The 27,178-nt window shown below is 40.9% G+C and overlaps 1 protein-coding gene across 6 annotated transcripts in view; it reads left to right on the plus strand.

Moving 5' to 3' along the window:
• The window catches only part of LPP (LIM domain containing preferred translocation partner in lipoma), a 620,294-nt gene that overhangs the window by 498,242 nt on the left and 94,874 nt on the right, over positions 1 to 27,178 (plus strand). For all 6 annotated transcript variants that reach the window (XM_081831395.1, XM_081831379.1, XM_081831402.1 and 3 more), the window contains one exon: positions 1,997 to 2,166. In XM_081831395.1, coding sequence (XP_081687521.1) covers positions 1,997 to 2,166 — 170 coding nt within the window. The remainder of the gene's footprint in view (positions 1 to 1,996; positions 2,167 to 27,178) is intronic.

Here is a 27,178-nt window from a genome sequence, read left to right on the forward strand (position 1 = left end):
TAAAAACAGGTACAAGTTAGGCGCCTGGGTGGCTCAGTTGGTTAAGTGACTGCTTTTGGCTAAGGTCATGATTCCAGGGTCCTGGGATCGAGTCCCACATCGGGCTCCCCCCTGCTTTGTGGGGAGCCTGCTTCTCCCTCTGCCTCTGCCTGCCACTCCCCCTGCTTGTGCTCTCTGTCAAATAAATAAATAAAATCTTAAAAAAAAAAAAAAAAAACAGGTACAAGTTAACTCTTGGGAAGAAGTTTATAAAACAAGCCACAAAGTTTATTACAAAAGTTTTTATCAAATATCAAGAATATGATATCAGAACTTTAGAATATCACCTACAGTGGAGGCAGCTCAGTTTCCAAGAGTTTAACTCTTTTTCCAGTACTGATATTTCTTATTCCTTAGGGGGAAAATGATCTGTAGTTTGGGTTATATTTTAAAAATACGTTCAAGTCCTGCAACACAGCATATAGAAATATTTTCCAGTGCCAATGCAACCAGAGAGGATCAGAAGTATGTTTGCCTCTTTTCTCCCAAGTTGAAACATTTAGCCCTCCTCTTTGTAGGTGTGAAATGATTGTCAATCCAATGTGATGGAGTGCTGAAAGCAGTCTTCAGTGAGAAATCTCCCCATAATGTCAGCTCTGTGTTCAATCCCGATGCACAGAATGAAGCAGAGGCCAGTCAGCATAGTGCTTAAAACCATGGACACTGAAGCTAGACTACTTAATTTTGAGTTTCATTAACCATTTTTGTGACTCAGTTTCCTCATCTGTAAAATATGGACAAGAGCAGACCTGTGACATAGGTGGCTGTAAATATGAAATGAGTTAACATGTCTAAAAGCACCTTGAAAATGCCTGGCACAGGGGAAGCACTAGGTTTGCTACAACTTATGTGTTAAAGTCCCCAGATTCTTGTTGACATTTCCAGTGACCTGTAATTATTTGTTAAGGCTTTCTACTTATGGAAGTAAAGAAGAAGAAGGAAAACTGGATGTGGATCTGACCTCTGGCTCAAGATTCCCATGACAGAACCAGATAGAGATACAGACTGCAGCCCGTGCAATGCCTCACCTGACATAAATATTTGTCTTCAGCTGTTTTATTGTTCCTATTTAAAACAACAAATTTTTTGAAGCCCAAATCGGATGTCCATATGTGGTCCAGATGCCTCACAAATCAGTTTAAGAATGCTGAAAGTTTACAGAACACTGGGCTGGACGGTGACAACCAGGACCATCGGGACTCGAAACCCTAAAGTCGGTGGAACTGTTGCGGGTTTCAGGGATGTTCAAACTAGGACCAGACTTGAAGGCAATACTGTGTAAATTGTAATAACTTAAAGGATGTCAGGTGTAAGAGATGAGACGTGTTTCACGAGGCCCTAGAAGACAGAACTGGAAGAACCGGGTAGCAGTTAGCTTGAGGAAGCAGTCTGGCTCAATATGAGACAGAACTTTCTAGCAGTCGGAACTGTCGGGAAATAAAAGGGACTCCCTTTTGATCTATCACTGAGGGCTGGATGCAGAGATTTTACAACCTGGGCTTTTCTGAGAGGAGTTGGAGTTTGACTTTTTACCCAGTTCCCTCACAGTCTAACTGGACACGTAGACTCTCCAAGCAGAAAGACTTTCCTGGACGTGCCTTCCACGGCTCCCTTGCTGAGTCATGTTCCTCTTACACCTGGTGGGAGATTAGAGGCACAGCCCTGGCCTCGACCTCAGGAGACCTGAGTTCTACTCTGTCCCTTTCTGTAGGTCCTTGAGCCGTGAGGGTCAACTCCTCAGATGCCTCATGGAAAATCCCCATCATGGCGGCCGTACTCGGGCCCGGGGTGGCTATTCCGGTAATCTTGCTCCTGGGACGACGGTGGTGGTGGTGTCAGTCTTGCTGCTGCTGTTGCCATTATGAGTCGGCTGTCTCCTCCACCTTGGCTTCCATCCTAGGAGGACTGAAAGCGTTCCTTGGTGTGTTCTTAGGAGTCAATCCCTTTTGTCTTTCAGGCCGCTGTGCTCGCTGTGGGGAGAATGTCGTTGGGGAAGGGACAGGATGCACTGCCATGGATCAGGTCTTCCACGTGGACTGTTTTACCTGCATCATCTGCAACAACAAGCTCCGGGGACAGCCCTTCTATGCAGTAGAGAAGAAAGCTTACTGTGAGCCCTGCTACATTGTAAGTTCACATTCTGCTCTGCCACTCCCCCGGTGCTTTGTAAAGATGTCTTCTCTGGCAGAATGCCAGTCACTCCAAATAGAATGTAGCCAGCCGATCTCTATCTCCCCAGATTCCAATGTGTGTGTGTGTGTGTGTGTGTGTGTGTGTAGATTGACATATCTTAATTTTTTCCAATTGTCCCCTGTACGTATGAGGTCAGAAAGGCATGTTAGGAGGATCTGCTCATTATCAATTAGTGGTCTGCAGGGAAGATCATCCCCTCGGGCCTTTCAAGGGTGTATGTACAAGCTTACACACAGCCCCCTGCACAGCAGAAGGTTTCCCAAGTGGCATAGTTGTACCTCTTGTTATTAGGTCCCACCCTGCATTTGAATTCGCCAGTATTTGTAAAGAAACCCTGCAGGGCCTCTGGACTCCCCAGTGCTCTTTCAAATTCCTGGGCCCTTTGAATGGCCTCTTATCTACCCAAAAGATTGCCTACCTACAGTACCCAGCTGGTTTTCAATGATGCAAACAGATAGACCCTTTATGATACAGGGAAATGAATTTCCCTTAAAGGAAAATGAATAGAAATGCTGACTGAGCTAATAATTGGGTTTTTTTTTTTTTTTAAGAATACAACAACTATATTTTAATAACATAGCCGGGTGGCTTAAAAATATGCTATCTTCATTTCTTACCAGGCTACTTAAATCTACACATGAAGCTATCTTCTGATAGAGCAATTTGATAAACTGTTTTTAAACTTAAAAAAAAAAAAAATTTCCTTGCTGTCTTTCTGCATGATTTTAATCTATTTAACACTTGTTAGTGGAAAAATTGGTGCATTTTTGCAAACCCACAAAGGAGGCATGGTTTAGCCTCAGTGCCCAGGCCTTTTAACATAAAGGAAGCTTTGGGTGCAAGGTCTCAGGAGTTATACATAGCTTTGCAGAACCTCAAGGTTCAAGTTCACTGCAGAAGTTTCTGGCCTTGTCAGTATCTTCCCATGACCTGCCCGCTCTAACTCATTGCAGCCCTGGAGTCCTCAGCACAGATCTGAAAGTTCTTCAAGATTAAGATATTGCAGGATTCAATATTGTTTTGCATCTCTTAGGTTCAGTTTTATTTCATTTTCCTCCCCGAAGGCAACTTAACTTAAATACATATTGCATTGTCCCATCGTTGGGACAAAAAAAATGTACAAGCTTACACACAGCCCCCTGCACAGCAGAAGGTTTCCCAAGTGGCATAGTTGTACCTCTTGTTATTAGGTCCCACCCTGCATTTGAATTCGCCAGTATTTGTAAAGAAACCCTGCCCCATCGTTGATGTCATAACCAGGGCTATATTCACTCCTTCACACCCCTGGTCCCATAGTCTCTGCTGACAGCACACATTTTTAGTTTGTCTAGAACATAAACAGAAACACTGTAATGTCCTATTGATCTGGAAGGGGGCAGTTACATATATGAGGGAAAGTCTTACCTCCTTAGGAAATAAGAATATTTCAGATGTAGCCCTTTGAAATCTTTACTGAAAAGAAAAACATTACAAAATCCCCTGCCTTTGTAAACAGACCGCATGGACAATGGCTTAGGGCCAGCACATGAAATTACTTACTGCAGTGAGCTCTGTGACAACGATGTCCACAGAGCCTCTGGAAGCACCTGTGGCCCTTTGTCCTTATACGAAGTGACCACACACTGCTGTGTTTTGTGTAGCTCTGTGTCTATTTTTCATCCTTTTTTGGACTGCACTGTTGATTATTTCCTACTTTAATGGTGCTCTGGTGGCAGTCTCCTTCATTTTTTCTTGTATCCCTTGGGGCTAAGGATCATATGAGCAATATTGGGAAACAGTGTAACATGGTGTGAAGAACATGGTTTGAATTTGATTTCATGACTTATAAGGCTTTGCCTCCTTGAGAAAGCTCTTTCCAAGCCTCAGTGCCCCCATATGTATAATGGGGGTGATTGCAGGATTTTCCTCAAAGGCTTGTGAAGATGAAATGAGGCATTCCTGTAAAGCACATTTGGCCTGCCCAAGGAATGGTAATGGAATGCGTGTTATTCTGAGATGAATTTTGGTAAGGTTTCTGGCATATTTAGTACTTCTGAACATGAGGACCTTACATGTGCCGTGAGACTCCTTGAGCTTTAGGGAATTGTTTTAACCTCTCAGGCATACCCCTGTCCCATTTTTAAATGCTTTTCTTGCCCTTCTGGGTGTGTAATAAGACTGAAAAAAAGTGCCATCTGGCTAACTCACAGGTTTCTACAGTGTGTGGGCTCCGGTTTTGATCTCCAGGCCAGGTATAGGAGCTCAGTGATTCTTGAGTTGTAGTTCCTTCAGTTTTGGTTGCCCTATTGCTTAGACTGTGCTTATGACAAGGAAGAGTATCTGAGAAATATTTAATCACATCCTCGGAAGAGCTGGGTGAATTCAAACAATGGAAATTCCTACCATCCTTTTTGACATCTCTCCCTCCGAAGAACCTTTAATCAAGATTTTTCTTTATGAGTTCTATCCATGGCAACTCTAAAGTGTAATTTAATTCTTATCAGAATCCAGTTAAGCTGTATTCAGAGACCCTTGTTCAGTATTGATTTGAGAGTTCAGCACAGCCCTCAAGCTCTCAGATGGATGTGTTAGTATTTTAATTTCTTTGGGACTTTTCGTTAAGTCCAACAAGCTGCCACACCAGAAATGTACAGTTTTCTTTGGGGGTGGGATCGGGGAAGCCCGGAGACTAAAATGAAACAAGTTGGTTTTGAAGACAGAGTGTGTGGTAAGGAGGATCCTAGGGATGTATGTCTGTCTCTTGGAACCAAAGCCCTTCGAACAGAAATACCTGTGATGCCATCCAGTCAAACTGCCTCAGGTTCCATTGGTGGAAACTGATGTCCAAGAGACATCCTGTGTAAACAAAGTGTGGAGGACACGCAGGCCCTGCAGCTCAGTCAGTGAGCTTTTTTTTGGGTAATAGAATCAGAATATTCATGATCGTGGTTTAGTTCATTATTTCTGTGTAAAGACCACCCATGTCCGATGCTCCGACTTTAGGAAGGAGACTCACCTAATATAAATTTAATTTCTTCTTGCCTAAATTAATTATTGATCAACTTAGATCATATTTAAATTGACCATTTACATAATTTGGAGGGAAAAATACACCAATTACGTCTTCATCTTTGCTTCAGTGATTATTCATATTTTCCTATTGTCTCCTGAATCCTTAATCCTTGCACATACATAACTGTAATTAAACCAGTTTGGTTCTGTAAGGCACTATAATTCTCTTTAATCATTTCATATATGCTTTCTTTTGTGTTTTCTATTGGTTGACTTAATATAAATATGTATATAGCTTTCCACTGTTAATAACTGCTCTTTTTTAGGTTTTTTTCTGTTTAGTTTTGCATTATGTTTGCATACTACATTTTAAAGCTATTTGCCACTAGAAAGGTATTGGGTGTTTTCCATTCTTTCAGTATTGTAAATAACATGCCTATAAATAGCTGAGTAAAAGTTTTATATTCTTTTACTTTGAATTTTTTTCCTTAACATAAATTCTTTGATTTATATTACCAAGTTTACTTTGCAGCAATTTGGAGAACTTTTGCTCGATTTCTTTAGAAAGATTTTTCAAATTCACAGAGCCATCAGCAATGTGAAACCATATGTTAAACTATAACCTATCCACTATTGAAGAAGTTTATTTATATTTACTTTGAACCAATTTAATAAGTGCCTTATGTAACAGTTATTTTATTTTTTTAAAGATTTTACTTACTTTATTTGAGAGAGAGAGAGAGAGAGAGCACGCTCGAGTGGGGGGAGGAACAGAGCGAGAGGGACAAGCAGACTCTGCGCTGAGCATGGAGCCTGATGCAGAGCTCCATCCCACGATCCTGAGACTATGACAAGCTGAAATTGAGAGTCGGACACCCAACTGACCAAACCACCCAGGCACTCCTGTAATAATTATTTTAATTTAAGTTTGTATAGTTATTAACAAAACGAGTAAGATGCTTTTCAACTTTGGTGATCTCTTAAAAGCTTAGTTTTAATTATTTTTATGGATTTGTGTAAATGAACATATTAAAATTACGAGCACTAAGCTTCCTTGAGAAGTAAGGTGATATAAATAGAATATATTGCTTCTAGACCTTGCTCTCCTGGTGTGACCTTGGGTAAGCCATTTAATTTCCGAGGACCGGTATCCTCATTTATGAAAGGGAGATATTAACTTCTTCCCTGTCTTCAAAGACAGGGAATGAACAATTGTGATATTTTATACATTACAAAAATTGTTTACTAACAGAAGGGCTTAATCCATTAAAAACATTATTATCGTTGCTTTTTGCCTTAGCATAATCTGATACAATTTAGAAATCCTCTACGTTTGGGGGTAATTTCATAGCTACAGTTGCTATGGAAATACTGAAATAAATGGACGTCATAGAAGGACTATGAGGACATATATGAGAAGAAGAGGTTCATGCTTTACTTGAGAAGATTTTTATGTTGCTATGAGTATGAGGGGCAGCAGCCGTTCCTCCCACTTATGTGTTCTGTCCTGAATGAGACAGGTTTAGCCACAAGTGTAGATTAACAAAAGAACTGCTGTGCCCTTAGCATTGCCAGGGCGTCTGGGCCTGAGAAGTAGCACATCCTAGATTCTCAGCAAAAGTCTGTTTACGAAATGGCAGCCAAGGATCTTCCCCTAAACCAGGGCTCTTACTCAGAGTGGATCAAATCCAACTTCCAACTGTCCAGCGGTGGAAGTTGGTACAGACGTTTTTATTAGAGTTAAAATCCAAGTGATTAAAAGCCCTCAGGAAATCGGAGGCCAGCTCCACAGGAGACTAAACACTGCAAGGTTCCTGAGCTTGAACCATTAGTGGCCGACACGCTCACAGCCTTTTGCTCCCTTAGTCACTCAATGGCCACAGTCTCCTACCTCTGTAGGAACGTTGTCCTTTTATATGCTCAGTTCCTCCAAATAGTGTTTTAAAAGCAGTTATGGCCAGTGCTTTATGTGGGTGTTGGGAAAGGAGCTCAGAGTTTGGACAAAAGCTGAAAAAGCCACGTGAACTCCCCTTCTCTTTTCTCATTGCCCACCCCTGCTCCCTCACCTCCAAGGAGCATCTGTCTCTCTTTCCCCCTCACACCAAGCGCACCTGCACACATACTTTCTTCTTGATGTTACATCATTATCCTTCAAGCACTCTCCCAGAAAGGAGAAAATGCTTCCAGAAAGAGGGACATCTGCAAGTATCCTCTAGAGCGATTTCACCATGCTAACTACTACTGATCGTTCTCTCTCTCTGCACCCCACTTACATTTGACAGTGCTCCTGAGCACCTCTCATTGCATGTTACCATTCCTATTAGAACCTTGTGAAATAGACTGCTGCGGGGCAGAGGAGTGGAGGGGTTATTGGTCCTACTTGATGGCGGCTTTGATATTTTCAAAGTGAAAGACAAACCAAGGGTAGGTACAGATCTTCTTACTTGTACTTGATTGCTAGGTCCATATCACCACCCTGAAACTAATATTCAACTTCCTAAAGATACGAAGATACTGACAGCCCTCTGTGATTAGAGCCTTCCATTTCCAACATTTGAATTGATGACCACATACATCATGCCTTCCAGCATTCCAGAATCTGAAATGCTCAACTTCTATTGGCAATAAAACACAAGCCCTCTGTCTTTTCTTAAGTATTTACTTGTGGCTCTCCCTGAAATGCCTCAGGTTTTAAGGGGAAACCCTTCTTTTTATGGTTAAAAATAATCATAATAATAACATTTGTTTAGTGCTTTCAATTTTATAGAGCACTTTTCTTTTAACTTATGTCATCCTCTAATGATCCTAGAAAATAGGATGATTATTATTACCTTCCTTTCCAGGAATAAGAAGCTGAGTTTTATAAAAAGTCAACTTGCTCCGTTCCATAAAGCATGAGCGTCAGATACAAGACTTGACCCGGCCTTTGACTCTCAAGCTCAGCTCTTTTCATGCACCCAACTAGTCACTGGAAATTTCACTTATTACTAGGTTTCCTTTCTCATAATTAATTTTCTCTATTGCCATTTTTTTCATAGTGTCAAGTTAAAAAAATACAGTTAACCTACATTCTGAATTTCATGAAATGGCTTTTGCCTTATTTTTGGACATATTAGAGAATATTGAGCTCAAAATATCCTTTCTTATGGTAGTCGTTCTTAAAAAAATACAACTATGTTTTTAAGTATCATATGTCACTAGAGAAAAATTAGAAAATGTATTAAAATATACAAAGCCCCATCTAAATAACAGTTTATATTTTACTACACACTCCTTTTCTATTTCAATATCTCTGTGTATAGATATAACCATACATCTGTACACATGTGGTTTACACGTGCGTGCACGTACAACGCACACACAAATGGGATCATACCATCTGTACTGATTAGTAACTTGCTTTTGTTACATGACAATGCATCAAACTTTGCCTTCTTCAAAGGGCATTCAAAACATCTTCCATGGGCATTCAAAAAGAATATGTATCACCTACATAACTTTTCTGGAAAAAAAATGACAAAGAAATATTCCAGCAGACAAATAAGTTAATCAAAATAAAGTATGTGGGAAATCTAGGGCTAATAAAATGGTGATAAACAATGAACCAATACAACTAATAGTTAAAGAGAGAGGACAAGATGAATAGCAAATTCAGACTAAGAGAAAATAATATTAATCACCTACTAACAACAATATTAATAGCAGACAAAGTACAATTCAGAACAAAACTATTACATCGGCCAAAGTATATTACTTTATTGATAAATGTCACAGTTCCACAGGAACAGCCCTGAGCCTTTCTTCATTAAATATCATTACATTGAAATATATAATACAAAAATATTGATGAAATACGAGATGAAAATGGCTAAACCATATGCTTTATAAAACTTTAACACATTCCGTGCAATCTTTGACAAACCAATTATGGAAGTTGAGTAATATGATTAATATGATTGATTGGATCCATATAAGCAAAGAGATTCTATCTTCTTTCCAAATCTCCATGGAAGATTTAAAAAAACGTCCTCTCATAGTCTAAGGGGAAAATATAGACAGTTCCTATTGGGGCTCACAGAATTGCATATAGCAGTACAGCAAGACAAGAAACCTATCAAAGGATAAACAAATAAGCATGCTTGTGGGTTAAAGACTTCTTAGAAAGTAGTGCTGATAGTAATGCTGCATGACAACCAGAATGAGACCCAGCCAGAGTTGAATTCCAGTACAGCTAGGATCATTAATTGCAACAAGAAAGGGTGCATATATATTCATCTAAAGACCTAGAAAAGGACAACAAAGTCAACCTTCGGGAAGAAGGAAATCATTAAAGGCAGTTATTGATAAACTGAAAAATACTAGAATTTTTAGGTCCAGGAGATGATTCTTTGAAAAGAGAAATAAAATAAGCATCCAGGGAAGATGAGAGAGAGAGAAACAAAAATTACAGAAAATTAGGAATGAAAAAGAACCTCTTTAGCATATGTATAGAAGACATTTAAAAGTTATTGCACTTAAAATTTTATAGAAGAAGCTATGACCTGTGCATATTTAAAATGCAAGGGAAGAACCCTTGAATAACCCCTAAACATGGGTGGAATGCAGACGTACCACCTGAGAAAGCACCAGGAAATTTCACTGAGAGGACTTTTCAGATCTTTAAAGAACAAATGATTCCTGTGCGAGTTCAACTTTCAGAGCTCAGCAAGAGAAGATAAGCTTCTCAGATCATTTGAGAAAGCTGGCCTGATCCTGGTTAATAATATTACTAATAAACAAGGTTGCCCCCAAAAGAAAAGTATGGTCATCTGACTTTCACCCATGCAGAAACCCTAAACGAAGTATTAGCAAATTGAGTGCCACATAATGAAACATCCCAGGTAATTCATTGTTAGGACAATATTAGGAACATTTTTAACATAATCCATTACATAGATATCAAATGTTAATAAACCAGTCATCTCCATAAATGCCTGAAGGGTTTTTAATGAAATTTATCATACATCCTTGTTTAAAACAAAAACAGTTGCAAGAACACAAAACAAGCTCTAAGTAAAATGGAAGAAAAAGGAAGATACGTGTTTAATAGGAAAAACAAACTAATGACCAGCCTTCTTCCTAGATCTTGCTGGGTATGCATAGGATCACTGCTATTATATTAATATTGTTTTTAACATTCTAGCCTTCATAATGGGAACTGGGAAACAAAAAGTTTTATATAAACTTTCATATATGTAACTTTTTCTTTGTTTTACATATATATTTCAATTTATTATGTAATATTTCTAACACATAAAACATAATATGATGAAATATCATGTACCCTTTATCCAGCTTAACAAATAAAACATTAGAAATTCCACTGAAACCCTGAGGTCCTTGTCCTTAATCACATTCCCAAAACTCTTGTACAGAGGTAGTCATTATGCTAAATCTGTTTTTTTATCATATCCATGCATTTCTTCGTATTTTGACTCCATATCTCTATAAAAATATAGTGTCACTTGTGTATAGTATTTCTTAATTTTAAATGAATAGCCTTTATCATACCTTTTTTTCTGAGACCTTTCCACTCAAAGTCATAAGACTAAAATACAGCAATATTTATAGATGATATGATTATTCTAGAAAATCTAAAGTCTTAGAATAATAAAAGTTTAGGGCGCCTGGGTGGCTCAGTTGGTTAAGCGACTGCCTTCGGCTCAGGTCATGATCCTGGAGTCCCTGGATCAAGTCCCACATCGGGCTCCCTGCTCTGCAGGGAGTCTGCTTCTCCCTCTGGCCCTCCCCCCTCTCATGTGCTCTCTCTCATTCTCTCTCTCTCAAATAAATAAATAAAATCTTTAAAAAAAAAAAAGAATAATAAAAGTTTAGTAACTTGACAAAATTAAAATTATAAGTTTTGGTTTAGAAAATATAACAGGAAAAAAAGCCCTGTACAGAAGCAACAAAATCTATAAAATACCTAGGCAAACCTTTAAAAGCATAAATGATCTAAGTGAAGAATGCTATAAAATTTTACAGGGATAATTAACCCATGAGCAAAATGATTTGGGGATTGAATATGCTTTGGAAAGCACTTCTCACTTCAACAGGCATTCATATCATCACCCTGTAATTATACAAGAGCAAGGCTTTGAGGGAGGGGAGATAGTCACTGCGTGGCCCTTTGTAAGGGTTTTTATTTAGCCTTTTTTCCCAGCTAGCCCCCAGCCCCTCTGCTGACCAAGGCTACTGCTCACCACATCCCTGCAGGCTCCAGGATGGCCCTTGGTGAGGGTAGGGAGGCAAAGACCTGCAGGCAGACTGCCCAGAACAAGGAAGAGGCTAGCTGAGTTAAACCTTTTTCTCCAGTTCCTATCCCAAAGTATATTTATTTCTGTTGTTATAGAATGAGAATGCATTTTAAAGGCCAGAAGGAAGGAACCTTGGAAATTCAATAACATCAGTTTACAGCTGAGGACAGCTGAAGCCCAAGAAAGCTGACTGATTTGCCTGAGGTTATATGGTTTATTAATGGCAGAGGCAGGAATAGAAACCATGAACCTTGATGATACCTTCAAAGAGCTGCTTTCTTTGGGACTGACATGAAGAGGTTTAATCATATGGGGCTACAGACTCCAGAGAAACATCCCTAGAAAATGTTGGATTCCATAAATTTTGGTTGGAGAGTATAGAAATAGGACAGGGTTTGCCTCAGCTCCAACCAAGATGGAGAGTGTCAGATTTCCAGGTTAAATGCCTCTGAAACTTTATGCTAGAACCTTCCCACTGCCCTAGTTTGTTTATTTTTAAATCAAGCATGAACTCACCACTCGGTGTTTGCCAGAGTTTGGATGAATGTCAGCATCAGGCCACTGTAATAATGGTTTAAGATTATTTAATCCTATTACTTGTACACTTCATTAGGCTGAGTGAATTGTTGGCAGTGGTTCAGTAAACTTCCTACTTTAGAGATAAAAGGATGGAAAGAAAACAGGGAAGGAGTCTGTTCCTAGTTTTCTTTCATATTTATTGTTTGTCTCTTAAGGATAAAGGAATGATAATTACCCAGATACAGCACATAATCTGTGTTAGCAGGGTCTTCTAAGCTGCTCTGTACCCTCAAAAGAGAAAAATGTCTATAACCTTATGTTTCCAATTAAAACGAAAGGATTGGGACAAAAGGGAGAGAGAGAGAGAGTGTGTGTGTGTGTTTATGCTTTAAAATCAATGTTAAAAATAAACCTGAAAATAAGTTCAAGAGTCCTAGGTAAGACATTCAATCTTTCACTTAGCAGGCCCGGTGTGAGGTAACAAATGATTTTCAAGAAAAAATCATGGAATGTAAAGTCAGACCTGGTTCACACCAGCCTGACCAGCTACTATTTTGCATTCACCTCATTTATTTTACCTTAAATTTCCCCACAAATAGAATGAAGTAATATGTCTTACCTTGATGGCTAAATGGAGGGTTCAGGGAGGCTGACAGGGCTGAACAAAAATCAAAGTGTGGGGGCGTTGGACAGTAAATAACTGCACGGGGCCAAGCCCCAGGTATGTGCAAACAGAATCTGCAAAGGAGAAATTTGCTTCACTTGAATCCCCAAAGGACTATTTATTGAGTCAGCATCGCAGTCTCTGGAATGTTACCTGCATGCTGGGGGTTCAAGAGCTCGCAACGTCTGAGGGGTGGCGGCAAGTCATGAGACTCTCGAAGCTTGGTTTTCCCAAAATGTGTCAGAGGTCCCCTGCTTTGGAATCACCCTCAAGTCCTCATTAAAAAAGTAAAGTTCTGGACCACTCCCCAGAATTTCTGCACATTTCAGCCAAGAAATGTGCATCTTTTACAAGGCTCTTGAGGGAGGTTCTTGTGCACGCTCAGTTTTGAGATCCACGTGTCTGTATTTCTAGCCCAGCTCATCTAAGAAGTAGTCCCAAAATACTTCACTATCTCCCATCTCTCTCCTACACATTCTTTTTACCACACTTGGCCAAATGGGACTGTCTTCTCCTGGACATTGATATTTTACGCTTCTCTGCCTGTGCTCCAGGCTGCTGTCTGCCTTGTGCCTTTCTCCATCCCCATGGTTTGAAAATCTGTATCAACCAACCTTAAAAAGCTTTCCTGGAACTTCCCCAAGTAGATGTGGCCTTTTCTGATGGCAGTGCTTCTGTTTCCTCCTCTCTCATATGATTTCACTTCCTACAACTGGCGTTGAAGTCATTTGAGTGTTTGACACATTCTCTTATTGTTTGAACCCCTTAGAGAGTGTGCTATGTTGGGATGGGGGGGAGTGTGTGTCTCATCTTGTTCATCTTTGTCTTTTCCATGATTCTTGTCACAGTAGGTGAGCCATCCCTGCTTTGATATTTATGGGGGTTGGGGCCAGAGGGGACCTGGTTTCACTCTAGACCCCAGTGTCTCCTAAGAGGGTCTTTGACTCTTTGCCCTTTGGTACACCTTAGATTTGAGACTCCTTGTGTGTGTATGAAGCAGAGAGGAGAACTTGGCTCTGGGAGCTTGTGAGCAGTCACTGCTAAAATGTAAATGTAAAAGATTGAAGGGAAAGATGTGAGAGTGAAGCCAGCTGTCTAGCATAAGAGCCGGCGCACTCAAGGTCAAACATACAGACCTGACTCCCAGATGAAAACTGCCAGAGAGTTTGAATGGAGGTTCTCTGATGTTCTGATGACTTTGAATGGGACGTGGTAATTCCCTCCAGCCAGGGAAGCCAGCCTCCAGCTAGGCTTACTTTTAAAAAAAAGGAAAAAAAGATCTGCTTCCTGGACTTCTCTTTTGCTCACCTCCCCGCAATCAAGGGATGCGGCAAGATTGGTATCATTATAACATGGCAAGTGCTCTATTTGAACACTTCATGGTGACAAGAGCCTGGTATACTGTAGATCTCCAAAGAATGTTTACTTTTTTAACTTAAAGCTTATTTAAAAAAACAGTCTTTTACGTTTACAATATGGGAAAACAGGATGCCAAAGTAAGAGGGAAAGACGTGCTCGGGAGGGAAAGACGTGCTCAGGGGTCTCACAGGTGGATGGAGACACTTAGAACCCTTTAAGCCCTGAAAGCCAGAAACACACACAGTAATGAGTTTTTAAATTAGATCAAAAAATTTTTTGAAAGGAGAGTAAATGTCTTCCACAAAAGCTGTTTTTTACTTTATGGGCTGGCTCTTCATTAATGCTAAAAGGTATTCGAGGCAGTTTATGTTAATAAAATCATTGGGACACATTAGTTAAAATAAAACTGAACCTTCTAAAACATATCCCTTTAAAAAGTAAAACTGTGTATTTTTAATCTAGTTTAGGCGGACTCTGAATTCTATTATAAAGCGTAACAAATACACAAATAGGTTTTCCACAAAATAGATTGTATGAAATGTGTCAGGGCCTCATAGGAAAGGACTGGGGGAGGAGACTAGGGGCATTTTGGGGGAAAGGAGGCATTTGATAAGAAAGTCTTCATGGAGGAAGTGGCATGTACCGGGGTGTTGTGTGGTAAATCTGATTTTCTCCTAATGCCACAATAGTCATTCTTTTTCCACCCCTGACAGACAAGTGGGAACTGTTACTATTCCTTCCTTTCTGCAAATTAACAAAATCAAGGCTTAATAAACCAAGGGCTTTGGAAAATGAGGAATTAGCATAGGATTAGAGCAGAACTTTGAGCTAGTCCCTGCACTCTAAATCTTAGCCTCTACCTTTCTCTTGAAGTAAATTCAAGCTAACAGATGGCCTGTCATCAGATAGGATTTTTTTTTAAATCAGCAAGTCTTTTTTTAATAAACCTCAGGCCCCAGTTTGGTTACCACTGTTTTGAGAATCTTTCCCTATGTTCTTCTAAGCTAAAGACAAGCACTCCATCCTCTGTGTCCCAAAGAGCTTTTCTTTCTACCTTGGGTTTAGTCCCTCACCTTTGTTCTAACCCTTTATTGTCCCCACCTTTTATTGGCTGACAGTCTCACCCTCAAGGATTCTCAACGTAAGCTCCTCAGGAGCAAGCTCATTTTTTTCATTGTTCTTTGTGTCTCTTTCCCCTATTCAACCCCAGACCTTACTCTACATCACCCAAAATAGTGCCCAGAGCAGTACTTCTCTCCCTGAGGGGTTCTTAGTTATTGGTTTCTATGTGGGTTGTTGGTGTTCATTGTTTTTTCTTTTTTTTTTTAATGAATGTACTAGTAAGCTTGGGGTGCTGTAACAAAATACCTTAGACTGGGTGGCTTAATTGCTTACACAACAGAAATTCATTTCTCATACTTTTAAAGGCTGCAAGTCCAAGATCAGGGTGTCTGATGGTCGGATTCTGGTGAGAGCCCCCTTTCTGGCTTCTTACTATGTCCCCACATAGCAGTGAGAGGGAAAGAGAACAGCTCTGTGGTGTCTCCTCTTATTAAAGCACTAATCCCATCATGAAGGCCTACCGTCATAACCTCATGTAAACCTAATTACCTCCCAAACACCTCATCTCCAAACACCATCACGTTGGGGTTAGAGTTTCAACATATGAATTTCGGGGGAGAAACAGTTCAGTCCATAGCAATGGATTACATCTTTTGGCCGTATGTCTGTGAATGTATTATCAGCACTGGTTAATGGAGTAACGATTTGAATATCCTATGTTTCTATGTATAAAATCTGTGTACTTAGGTATTTAATAGGTGTTTATCGAGCATCCTGTTGCCTTTAATTTTTTTTTGCTAGACTTTCAGAAGGGCCCTATTAATGTTCAAAACACTTCAGAGTCATCCTGCATTTTCCCTTAAGGATGCACTTTAACCCACTACTTCTTACCTCATTTTTAAGACCAGAAAGAGAGAAAGACTCGGTTCTTTACTGGGTTGTTGCACATTCCTCTTAGATCATTAGGAAATTGGCACAAGTGGCAGGAAGCCAGACTGGCCTGAGTCTGGCCAGGCAGTGTCTGCAGGTCATTCCAGCAAAGCTGCTGGAATAACGATGTGTTCTCCCATAAAGTGCTCTTTGTCAAAGTCTCTTTTGGAATTAACTCCTCATGCATGGATCAATAAACCTCACCAACTTGCCAATGTAATTAAGAGGGGGAAGGTTAAGCATTACTATTAATTAAGTTCAAAGTAAAATAAAATGAAGAAGGTTGTTCTTATAGAGGGGAATCTAGGAAATAGAGGGGATTACTGTCCTACTGCCTTGGGAAAAGCAAACATTTAAATATATGTCTCTTGAATATTTTTAACTGAAGAATAAACTCTTTGCCGATTGTAAGAGCCAGTGAACGAACACCTTCTGTGTACAAAGGGCTTAGTTCAGTGCAGTGGGGGATACAAACAGCACGAGACTCAACCATGCTCTTACAGAGCCCTTAGCTGAATGAGGAGTACCACACACATGCACACGACCATAATACAAGGCAGAATCTATCTGGGAGAGAGATTCAGGCAGTGGCGGGAGCTCAGAGAATAGGGTGGGGGAGGAAGGGACCAGCATCCAAAAAGAGCCCCCCTTGAAAGTGGAGTAGGATTTGATAGGGGGGAAAAGAAGGAACAGGCACAATTCGAATTTCTGAATATTTATTTTCCTTGTTGAACTTTACAACTTCTGGAATCAAAGGAAAAGAAATCAGCCTGATGGTAAGGAAGGATTTATGGAGCATTCATTGTATGTGTGATATTCTGCGGAAAATGTGGCAGCAAAGGAGGTAAAAAGTATCTCCAGGTGCCTAGGTTTTTCTATATACATGGCAGATCATCTTGGATTCATCACCTTCCTCTGATGGCATCTTAAAGGGATTCATCACAAAGGCCAAATTCCTTTGTCTTGAGACCACAAGAAACAAGGGCCAAGGGAGCGACCATGGTGATGCTATCCTTCCTTTTCTAGGAAGGTGGATACTTAAAAGCTAGCAAAGAAGCACGTATTTACTTCTAGAGAGTTTAAGTCCATTTTGCTGGTAGAGTTGAGTGACAACAGATTTATCCACCCAAGCCCCTCTTTTTGCAGGTTAGTAAACCAAAGCCCTGTAGGAGCGTGACTTCTCCAGGTAAAAGAGAGCCATGCGAATTTCCTAAATCACATTGCAGCCAATTTGTCATTTGATATTTATGTTACCTTTACATGGTAGAGGGTGATTATTAGTCTTTTTCAAGGAAGAATAACTTGATTCTCAATTCCCTGAGTCACCGTTGCATGGTATTAGGCAACTTCACTTAACAATCTACCTGTTTTTCAGCTATGTTAATTATATATCTTATAGCATTTACCACCTGTACCAATTGCTTAGCATAATAATGCATGTGCCCAAAGTACTTTTATAACTTGTTTTTCAGTTGACGTCCACAACAGTCCCACAAGGCAGGTGTTAGTCCCAGAGTACGCGTGAGAAAACCAAGGCCCAGAGAAGGTAGCCCATATAGCGAAGAAACTCAAACAGGCCTCTGACATCCATTTTCTGACCGAGTTCAGTTTTCTTATCTCTGCATCTCAGTTGCCTGCCTAAATGGTCTTCAGTCACTTATTCATCCAGTGAATATTTACCGAGCACCCTCCATATTTCAGATCGTGTAGGGAATTGGGGATACAGAGTTGAAAAAGATGGGATCCCAGTCCCTGGGGAGCTCACCATTTCAAAGAGATAGCCATCCAAACAGAAAAACACATAGAATGCTAAGTGCATTATGAGCATGGGAACTGTCTCTGGGACAAAAGATTGAGGGACGAATTTTGTCCCTATATATTTAAGCATGTCACGCCCCTGTCTCCCCTCAGCCTCCATGAAGCCTCCTTGCCCAAGCCTCACACTCTGCTGGCATTCAGGTCATACTTGTGGATGATGGTACTGATGACTTTTTCCTCTGATTTCTGCAGCCCTGGAGAGGTTTTCTGCTGCCCTTTGGGTATAATAGATTTTAATTTACAATTTGAGTTCACCTTTTAAAAATCATTTTTAAGGTAAATAAACAACTTTATGAGATAGCTTCTAAGTACCACTCAATATAGTCATGATACTCTGCTTTAACCAGTTCATGCCCAACATTTGCAGTCTAGAGGGTTGTTCTTGTATCAACTATTCTTGTAAATCAGTGAATTGTAACTTTTATTAGGGGCTAACACATCAAAACAGACTTTAGTCGGTCTTTAAAAATCTAATTATTCCGAAGTATCTAGTCATTACTGTTGCATTGATGTTTTAAGTGGTATCAAGCATCCCAACTGTTTTTCACAGGAAGCGGATGGATTTCAGAAGCGAAGAACACCCGTATTTTCAAAGTTATAGGGAAATTTTTCCTCGTAGCAGAGTTGTGATTACATTTGTGAATTGCACAAGCTTGGAATTGTAATTGCACAGCGCCTGCATTCTGGATTGATGTACATCGGCCACATATTAAAAACAGAATATTTCCCAGCATGTTTATATACATTTTTTGGTTTCTGAAATCTTACTGGCAAACTTTGTGAGCAAATATTAATTTTCAAACGTACTAGAAATGAAGTGAAAATTAGGTCTTTTCTCTCAACTATCTAAAAGAACTTCCTTTAATTATTAAATTCCCAAGATGTAATTAGTCCAGTTCTGCTCTAGATAGGAGTTCATTATAAAGATCCTAGGTGAGCAGTCTCTTTAGCAGAAGTAACCTTTTTGGTTCAGTCTCCCAGCATTTCCTAAAAATCTGGTATACAGGGTGAATTGCTAGGTAAATAAGTAAATTAGTCTTGAGTTGCCAAACACCAAGACACACACCCATGTGTGCATACAAACTCAAGTACACGCTCACATCAAAGCCAGGAACCCTAGAACAAAACAAAGCTGCATTTACCCTCAGGGGAAATAAAAATGTATGCCTGCGACAAAATTATTCTCTTAAAAAATAATATTGAAATTTATAAGCAGACACTACAGCTCTAATTTATCAACCAAATCACAATTTAAATGGGACAAGAAAAGAGAAACTATAATTTAAAGATTTTTGAGTGTGGTACGTGCGCACGTGTGTGTGCTGTGTGTGTGTGTGGATGTATTGAATTTGAGAGTAATTTATGGAAAGTGCTGCTGGCATGGTATTTCAGATGCTCCACAATTTGAATTTAAACTGCTCAATGGGATCATTAAGATTATTATGCATGTTTTCCAAAGAGTTTGAATTCAAATGACAACTTAAAAAAAAAAAAAAGTTGCCCTTTAAAAACTGAGGAATGTTATTGCACTTATAGAAATTCATGCAGTTTGAAGTAATTTGCCACCTCCCCCTTCTATAAAAGTACCTGATGATAATGTGCTCAAGAGATAGGGACGTTGGAGAAAGTACATATTGCAGACACATTCCCTTGATGAGTAAAACTGGATTGTAAAGCAGGCTTTATGACAATGAGTTATTTCATTTAGTACAATTGACACAAAATCCGGAAGGGACATGGATCAGTGTGGCTGGAGCCCAGAGATCTGATGATGGCAGAGGCTCACTGAGTAGTAAATAAAAGGCCCCTTCAAACTCATTAAATGTGCCGTTTGGTTCTCTTTCTATGGGTGGGTCTTGAAATATGGAGGTCTACTTTCATTTTGTGCCAGTTAGCCAAGTGAACAATTTATAAAAGAAGTAAACAGAGGGGTGTTTGCCCACTTTTCAAAAGCAGGCTTTTTGCAATGGATTTTGGAAAGTTATTTTGCAATGGATTTACCATTATATTCTTTTAAATGCGCATAGTTCCAAGGATGGGAAATTTACTAGCTCTCAAGGCAGCTTTTTCCTTTGTTGAACTCTCTAACGGTTATAAAGTTACTTCCTATTTTGATTGGAAGTCTATTTCCTTACAACATCGTCTGTCCACAGAAAAAGACAGCTCATACATTTTCCACTTAAAAGCCTTTTAGGTATTTGAAGAAAGTTTTCCATTTGTTGTCTATCCTGATATCAAAGCCTTTTAGTATTCTGATCACTTTCTTTTGGATTGTCCAGCATGTCATTATCATTCTTTAGTGTTTAGTATTTCCATTGCCTTAACTACAGAAATTGACCAAATAGGACATGTAGAACCTCATTTAACAGGCAAATAACAATAACAAAATAATAAGAAGATTCAGAGTTAAGTTACATGTTTTAAAGTTGAAGGGAAATTTTTTAACCTATTTCCACATTCTAGTGGAGTAAAGTAAGGTTGCATATTAGATCTTGTTTTGTTCAATCTGTTTTAAGTGGAAGTGGAATGAGATTTATGACATTTATCATTTCCTAACTTACATTAAAGTATATGTTTCAGGGTTACCTGGGTGGCACAGTCGGTTGAGCATCTGACTCTTGGTTTCAGCTCAGGTCATGAACTTAGGGTCATGAGATCTAGGCCCCTGTCAGGCTCTGCACTCAGCGTGGAGTCAGCTTAGGACTCTCTCTCCTTCTCCCTCTGCCCCTCCCCCACCCACCACACACTCTCTCTCTCTCTCTCTCTCTCTCTAAAATAAATAAATGAATCTTTTTTTAAAAAAATGTGTGTTTCATCTCCATCCAGGGGTAATTTACTCATTTTCTTTGCACATTTAGCACTGGGCACTGTCTTGGTATAGTTGATGTCCCTTAATTGTTGAATTAAGGAACAATAATAATAACTATATACTGCTCGCGAGTTTGTAAAAACATTTCCAATTTAAATTTAAGCTCAGCATACAGGTTTATTTTGTGCATTTGTTTTGGTTTTGTTTGTCATGTGAGGATGTAAAGGCACACAAGGCCTACGGGAGTTGCCCAAGAACACAGAGCTGGTCAGAGGATTTGAATGCAAGGCATTGTGGCTTCAAACTTTGTCATTTAGTCTAGAGCATCTGTAAGTCCACTCCTGTCACCTCCTTGGTTTCCGCCTAGATAGGAGGTATTTATAAGTGGTTTGGGGGAAGAGAGAGCTTTTGTTTTTATACCCTTGTCAAAGGTGTTCAAATTCAAGGACTTGGTAAATTTGAAAACAACCCTTTGGGTTTCTAGGAGCTGTGAGAACAGCATTTCTTGGGAGCATTGCAGTCTCTCTACCAAAAGGAATCTGTAATAACGTGTAAGAATGGGTAGTCTGTGAGGGCCAGAACTGAGGCAGCAAATGGACAGGCTTAAGGGTTTCCAGCAGGAGGCCCATTTTGTATCCAAATCCCTAAGCACAGCTTAGAAATGAGGCTTTCGTGAGGAGGGTGATGTTCCTGAATGAAGTCGGCTATAGAGTCAGGGAAAGCCTTCAGTATCAGGGCTCCTTGTCTCCCACCAGTTTCTCCAGCCAGCTGGACACAGTCCTACAGAAGCTCAAATTTATGTTTAGTCTGGAATTTTGGTAAAAATCTAATGTTTCTACCTGTTTCTCCCTTGTTGTTCTCCCTCCTCACTGCCTCCCGGACCTCACCACCATCACTCTGTACCCATCCCACTTCAGGGTTGCCCCTGTCCCTTCTTGTTACATCATTCTGTCTCTGGATCCATTTCCTTATCAGTAGGGCCCACTGTCCTTTCTAGAATGCTCCTGAAAATGTGCATATTTGGTTAAATGTCCCAATCATAATATCCCTTTCCAGTAATCCCAATACTGGGCAGCCAATTCCAGTAATGGAAGAAGACACTTTCAGCTGTTAGGCAATGGGTTACACTTTCAAAAGTGATTGAGCAATTCTGTCTGCAAGTTGTATTTAAACCATGAGTCTGGATGCCAAAAGGCCCTTCTGGACTCAGACTGACAGTACCGGAGAGCTTTTGGGTGAAAGGGCAGTTTGAAATGGTCCTGTGTGTACTCATTGGGCAAAACTCATGGGAGAGGGACACAGAAGTTTCAGTTTCTTCATTATGTAAAATGGCTATAACAATATTTATAAGGGTTTTGTGACTTATCAAACACAAATTTGGGGACAGTGGCTAGTGCCATTCGTGGGACAGATTCAGCTCTCAGCAACATGTACTACGCTAAAAGCAAGGTGGACACTTGAGAGATATCCATAGAGATTGGACACACTGTGAAACAGGAGCATCTTGCCCCTGGAAGGAAAGGAGCAGAGACAAGATGACCACTCATCAGAGATGTAGTGGACAGGACTCTTTTCAAGGATGGGGAAGTGGAGGAGATGACCTATACTGGGCTTTCAACCATTATAGTGGAACACAGGAAAAGAAGGACCTGTTTGTACATGAACCCCCTGACACACTTCTGCCAGTGGCCCACATGGTATATGTTGTCTTCTTGAGGGTAGAGTAGTTATTCCTGTGCCCTGGATAAAATAATCTGGTAATACCAGTCAATGCCTTTTACAGTGAAAGGGTAGTTGGCTTCATCTGCCGTTGCAAGTTCACACCAGGAAATATCATGATGCAAAAATCCAAACTCAGTATCTCATGACATTCAAAACTATTCTTGCTCCTTGGTTCAGTTTCCACATACCTGCAGGCTGTAAGGCAGTGCACTGAACTCAGCCTTGGAATCAGAGAGACATGGATTTAAATAAACCTAGAACTACTTTCTACTTGCTGACAATGGTCAAGTTTCTTCAGTTCTCTGCTTCTCATCTGTAAAAGGAGGCTGATAGTACTTACCACGGGGGACCACCGGGAAGATTAAATGAGTTCACGGGGTTAAGTGCCAAACACAGTGCCTGCCTCCTAATAGATGTTTAATAAGTGCGAGCTATTATTCCTGATATTCACTCTGGAGACACTGGTCATACTATACCTTCTCTGGCAAATAGATTATATAAATGCACCCTAAAAATTTATATTGTAATATCTTCCCTCAACCCTTTGTTGTTCTCTCCTGTCACATTCTCCTGGCAATACAGCAATCTGGATGAGCCCAACGACTTGTCTTTGCTCACCAAAGCACCTAAATGTTGCTGGGGAAAGGCACACAGCTAGGTGCATTGACAGCGGTATAAACTGTGACCAACCTTGACCCTACTCATGGCCAGTATTCTTACACTCTGCTCTCAAGAGAATTATGCCGAGTGGAAAAAGTCAATCCCAGTAAGTTACCTAGTGTGTGATTCCATTTATGTAACATTCTTGAAATGACATTATAGAAATGCCGAACAGGTGAATGGTTATCAGGGGTTAGGGTTGGGGGAGGAATCGGGTTAAGTGAGGTGGGTGTAAATGTGGTTCTAAAAGGCAACAGGGGGAACTGTTCTGGATCTTAGCCAAGGTGGTGGACACATGAATCCACACATGTGATAACATGGCCTGGAAACAGATATGAGTGCAGGTGCATATGTGTGAGCACATGGGCGTGCACACACACACACAGCTAAGCTTTGTTCTCTCTGCCCATCTCCCTTCCTACTCAACCCAGATCCCTGCCGTCTGACTTCTGTGCCCACGTCCCCGTTTATGCAGCTCTCCTCAGCATCACCAGCAGCCTCTAAGACATGGAGGGCTTGTCCGTCCTCATCTCTCTTGAGCCCTTTGCAGCCTGACGCTGGCTCTTTGAAACATTGTCTTCATGTGGTGTCTGTGACACCACACACTCCCAGGTTTTCCTCCTACCTCTCAGACTCATAACATCCCACTCTTTTGTAGCGGATTTTCTTTCTTCTCCCGACTCCTTAAATTCAGTGGGTTTTGTTTTTTGTTTTTTGTTTTTTGTGTTTTTTTAGTTCTGCCGTAATCCCTCTTCTGGTCTCACTCCACACACTCCTAAGTCGTTTCATCTGCTCCCATGACTACAGAGATCATCTAGGTGCTGAAAACTCTCTGGCCATAATCTGCAGCTGAGATCTCTCTGAGCTCCAGACTATGGATCTGTCAACTGACCAGACAGTAGGCTTATAGGCCCACAAATTTCAACACTCTCAAAACAGAACCCACACTTTTCTCTTCTATCCCCTCCCCTGCCTGTGTTCCTCGTCAGGGGAACCACCTGCTTCCCTAATCGAAGGCACGGGAGCTGTCAGTCCCGCATGTCAGCCCCTTCACTCTCTCCTCTTACTTACCACTTACTCAAGAAATTCTGATGGAATACTTCGGCTTCCTTTATGTCTGCCTTCATTTATATAGCAAGTGCCTTTGAAATTCTTCAGTGTCTTTTTATTGCCTGTACGATAAAGTCCGCCCTTATCAGACTGGCATATAAAAAGCCTATAGCCACAGGGGCACCTGGGTGGCTCAGTTGGTTGGGTGACTGCCTTCGGCTCAGGTCATGATCCCAGGGTCCTGGGATCGAGCCCCGCATCGGGCTCCCTGCTCGGCCAGAAGCCTGCTTCTCCCTCTCCCATCCCCCCTGCTTGTGTTCCCTCTCTCGCTATCTCTCTCTGTCAAATAAATAAAATCTTAAGAAAAAAAAAAGCACCTATAGCTGCACGTTAGTACATGCCCATGTCCACGCACACACAGACACACGCACACATTTCCAAAACGGGGAAGCTGCTCGCTAGTCCTGGGGCTGGGCAATCCCTTTCCCTTCTTGGAATGTGCCGCTTTCTCCTTCCGTCTCCGTCCCCCAGCCAAGCATCCTCCTCCTTCAGGCCTCACCCCTGTGCTGCAAGAACCTGGGGTGGTCGGCTTTACCCCTTTCCTGCCACTTAGAAGATGGCATCTGAGGTACCTCTTGATTTCTCATGTGCCCCATGAGCTCTATGGGGTGGCATCTTCTTCCTCACTGTATCCTCTGGTGAGCGTTCCGTCTGTTTCTTGACATATTGTTACCGCAGGGAGCGAGGATGAGGTCACGGGCCCGGCAAGCAGGGGTGTGTGTGTGAGCACCGCAGGGCCAGCCATGGGGTAAAGATCCCACACGGCATAAGGGCTCCCAGTTCCTGCGACCCTGCCACACAGCCCCGATTGCCACACCTTTTAGTCACTTCCTCTGAGCCAGCATTCTCTCTCATTGTTTTTCAAGTTCTCTCTCCATTGTGTGGACCAGAGCGACTCAGGGTCTGCCCAGTGCTGACTGTTGAGAGTTGCGTCACTGGCCCGGGGAGCCCCTCCCTCCTCAGGTTCGGCGGCTGCTTTTCTGCTGGCTGGCTCCTGGCAGGAGGAGCGCGCGGAGCCTCCCGGCTCTGTGGTCCCTCTAAACTCTGTTTTGATGTCACAGTTAATGCCCCATGCCAGACTCAGTACAGAGCATATGGACCCGGCAGCCAGGAAAGCTGCCCCCCCACCCCTGGCTCTGCCTCTGCCTAGGGGCTGCCCTGGAGCCCCTGACCGGGCCACAAAGAGCTACCCAGGATCCCTTTTTAGAGGGTGTTTGTGTTTTATGGCGGTAAGAGTCTATCTCATTCGGACCCGCTGTACGGACAGGATATGTTTGCACAATGATTTGAAACACTCCCGTGAAGACGTCTTTATAAAATACAAGAATAGTGTCCCTGCCAGGCTTTATAGTTCTCGATGTGGTTCCACAGCCATTGTCCCACTTAATCCTTACACATTTGGAAACTGAGGCCCAGTGACTTGTTCTACGTGAACAAAAATAATAGATGAGACAGTCATTTTGAGTATGCGTAAAGATTTCATAAACATTGATCCAAAGACACCATCCGTTAGACAAAAAGAGTGAAGACATCAACAGGCGGTTCATAGAACAGATAGTAACAACAGCTGATAAAACTCTGACAAGAGGTTCAATCTTAATGAAAGAAATGCAGTTTAAAATACCATTTTCCCCTCATCAGAATGGCAACAGTTTATAGGTTTGACACTTGGTTTTGGCCAGGATGCAGGGAAATGTGTACTTTCCTGTGCTTTGGATTAGAGTACAAGTTCATACAACCTTTTGGAAACAAAATTTAGTGCTATCTCTCAAAATTTTAATTATACATATATTTTGACACTATAACTTCAAACAGTAACATACCATTTGGTATATTTGTACAAGGACACAGCAGTACCTTTATAAGAATACACATAGTATCATTGTAATAGTGTAAAGAGACTAGGTAAATAAAATTACAAAATAAATTAAATATGGCAAATTCCTACGATAACTTGGAAGCTATTAAAAAACAAGGTAAATCAATAGGTACTACAAAAGACACCCAAGAAAAACTAGTTGAAGAAAAAATAAGGTACAGAGCAGTACATAAAATCTCATTTGTGTTTAAAGAAAAACTTTGAAAGTAGGTGTTTATATGTGAATGAATGCATGTGTGCACACGTACCCACATACACGTATATACAGGCATAGAAAAATCGTAGGTATAGTCAAGTTTGGAGTGGTTACCTCTGGGAAGGAGTTTTACTTTTCACTTTATATCCTGCTGTGACAATTAAAATTTTATTTTCTTTCTTTTTGATAATTAAAATTTTGAATGAATATACATATAAAAATTTGAAAAATGAACATCCAGCTGAGATGCTTTTCTTATTCCCTGAGCTATGGTGTAGCTTATTGGTTTGCCCAACTTCACTGACCCAAATAGAAAAACTTTCAAGAAAAAAAAAGAAAAACAACACTTCAGAAGCCTTAGGTTTATATGACTTTTAAAGTGAAAAACTAATAACCCCACTCTGTAAATCAGAATTCCCACCATCAGCCTCAAAGCATAATAGCAAGCAGATGACTAATCTTTGGCATTTCTTGCACCCTGTGATGAGTCAGCAGTCATGGAATGTAGGCCTCAGCGTGGAAGGGCCCTGAGAGGCCAGCCGTCACCTCTTCACGATAGCCTCATTCTGCAGAACGAGAGAGAAATGAGTGCCCATCCACTCTCTGTTCCTTCCAGCTCCTCTGGCATCTAGATTCATGCACTTGACTCCTATTCCAAAATACCTTCCTCAAGGAAGGATGAATGATCTTTCTGAGATTCAAACCCCATCATGTTGTTCTCCTATTTAAAATGCTTCAAGGGGTTCCTCTTCCCAGTGCTCCCTGTCCCTAGTGGTTCTGCGTATAAAAGTAAAGCTTCTTAACCTATTTTAACGTGCCCTTGTTTACGTGACCTTTTGTCACTGGCCCAGAGCTGGTGATGCCTGTGCAGCATGAATGAGCTTCTGCAACCCGGTAGCTAAGATAAGACAGACCTTTTGGGGCGCCTGGG

This window comes from Leptonychotes weddellii, chromosome 1 (genome assembly GCF_054177405.1).
Source record: "Leptonychotes weddellii isolate Sample4059 chromosome 1, ASM5417740v2, whole genome shotgun sequence".
Lineage (NCBI taxonomy): Eukaryota > Metazoa > Chordata > Mammalia > Carnivora > Phocidae > Leptonychotes > Leptonychotes weddellii.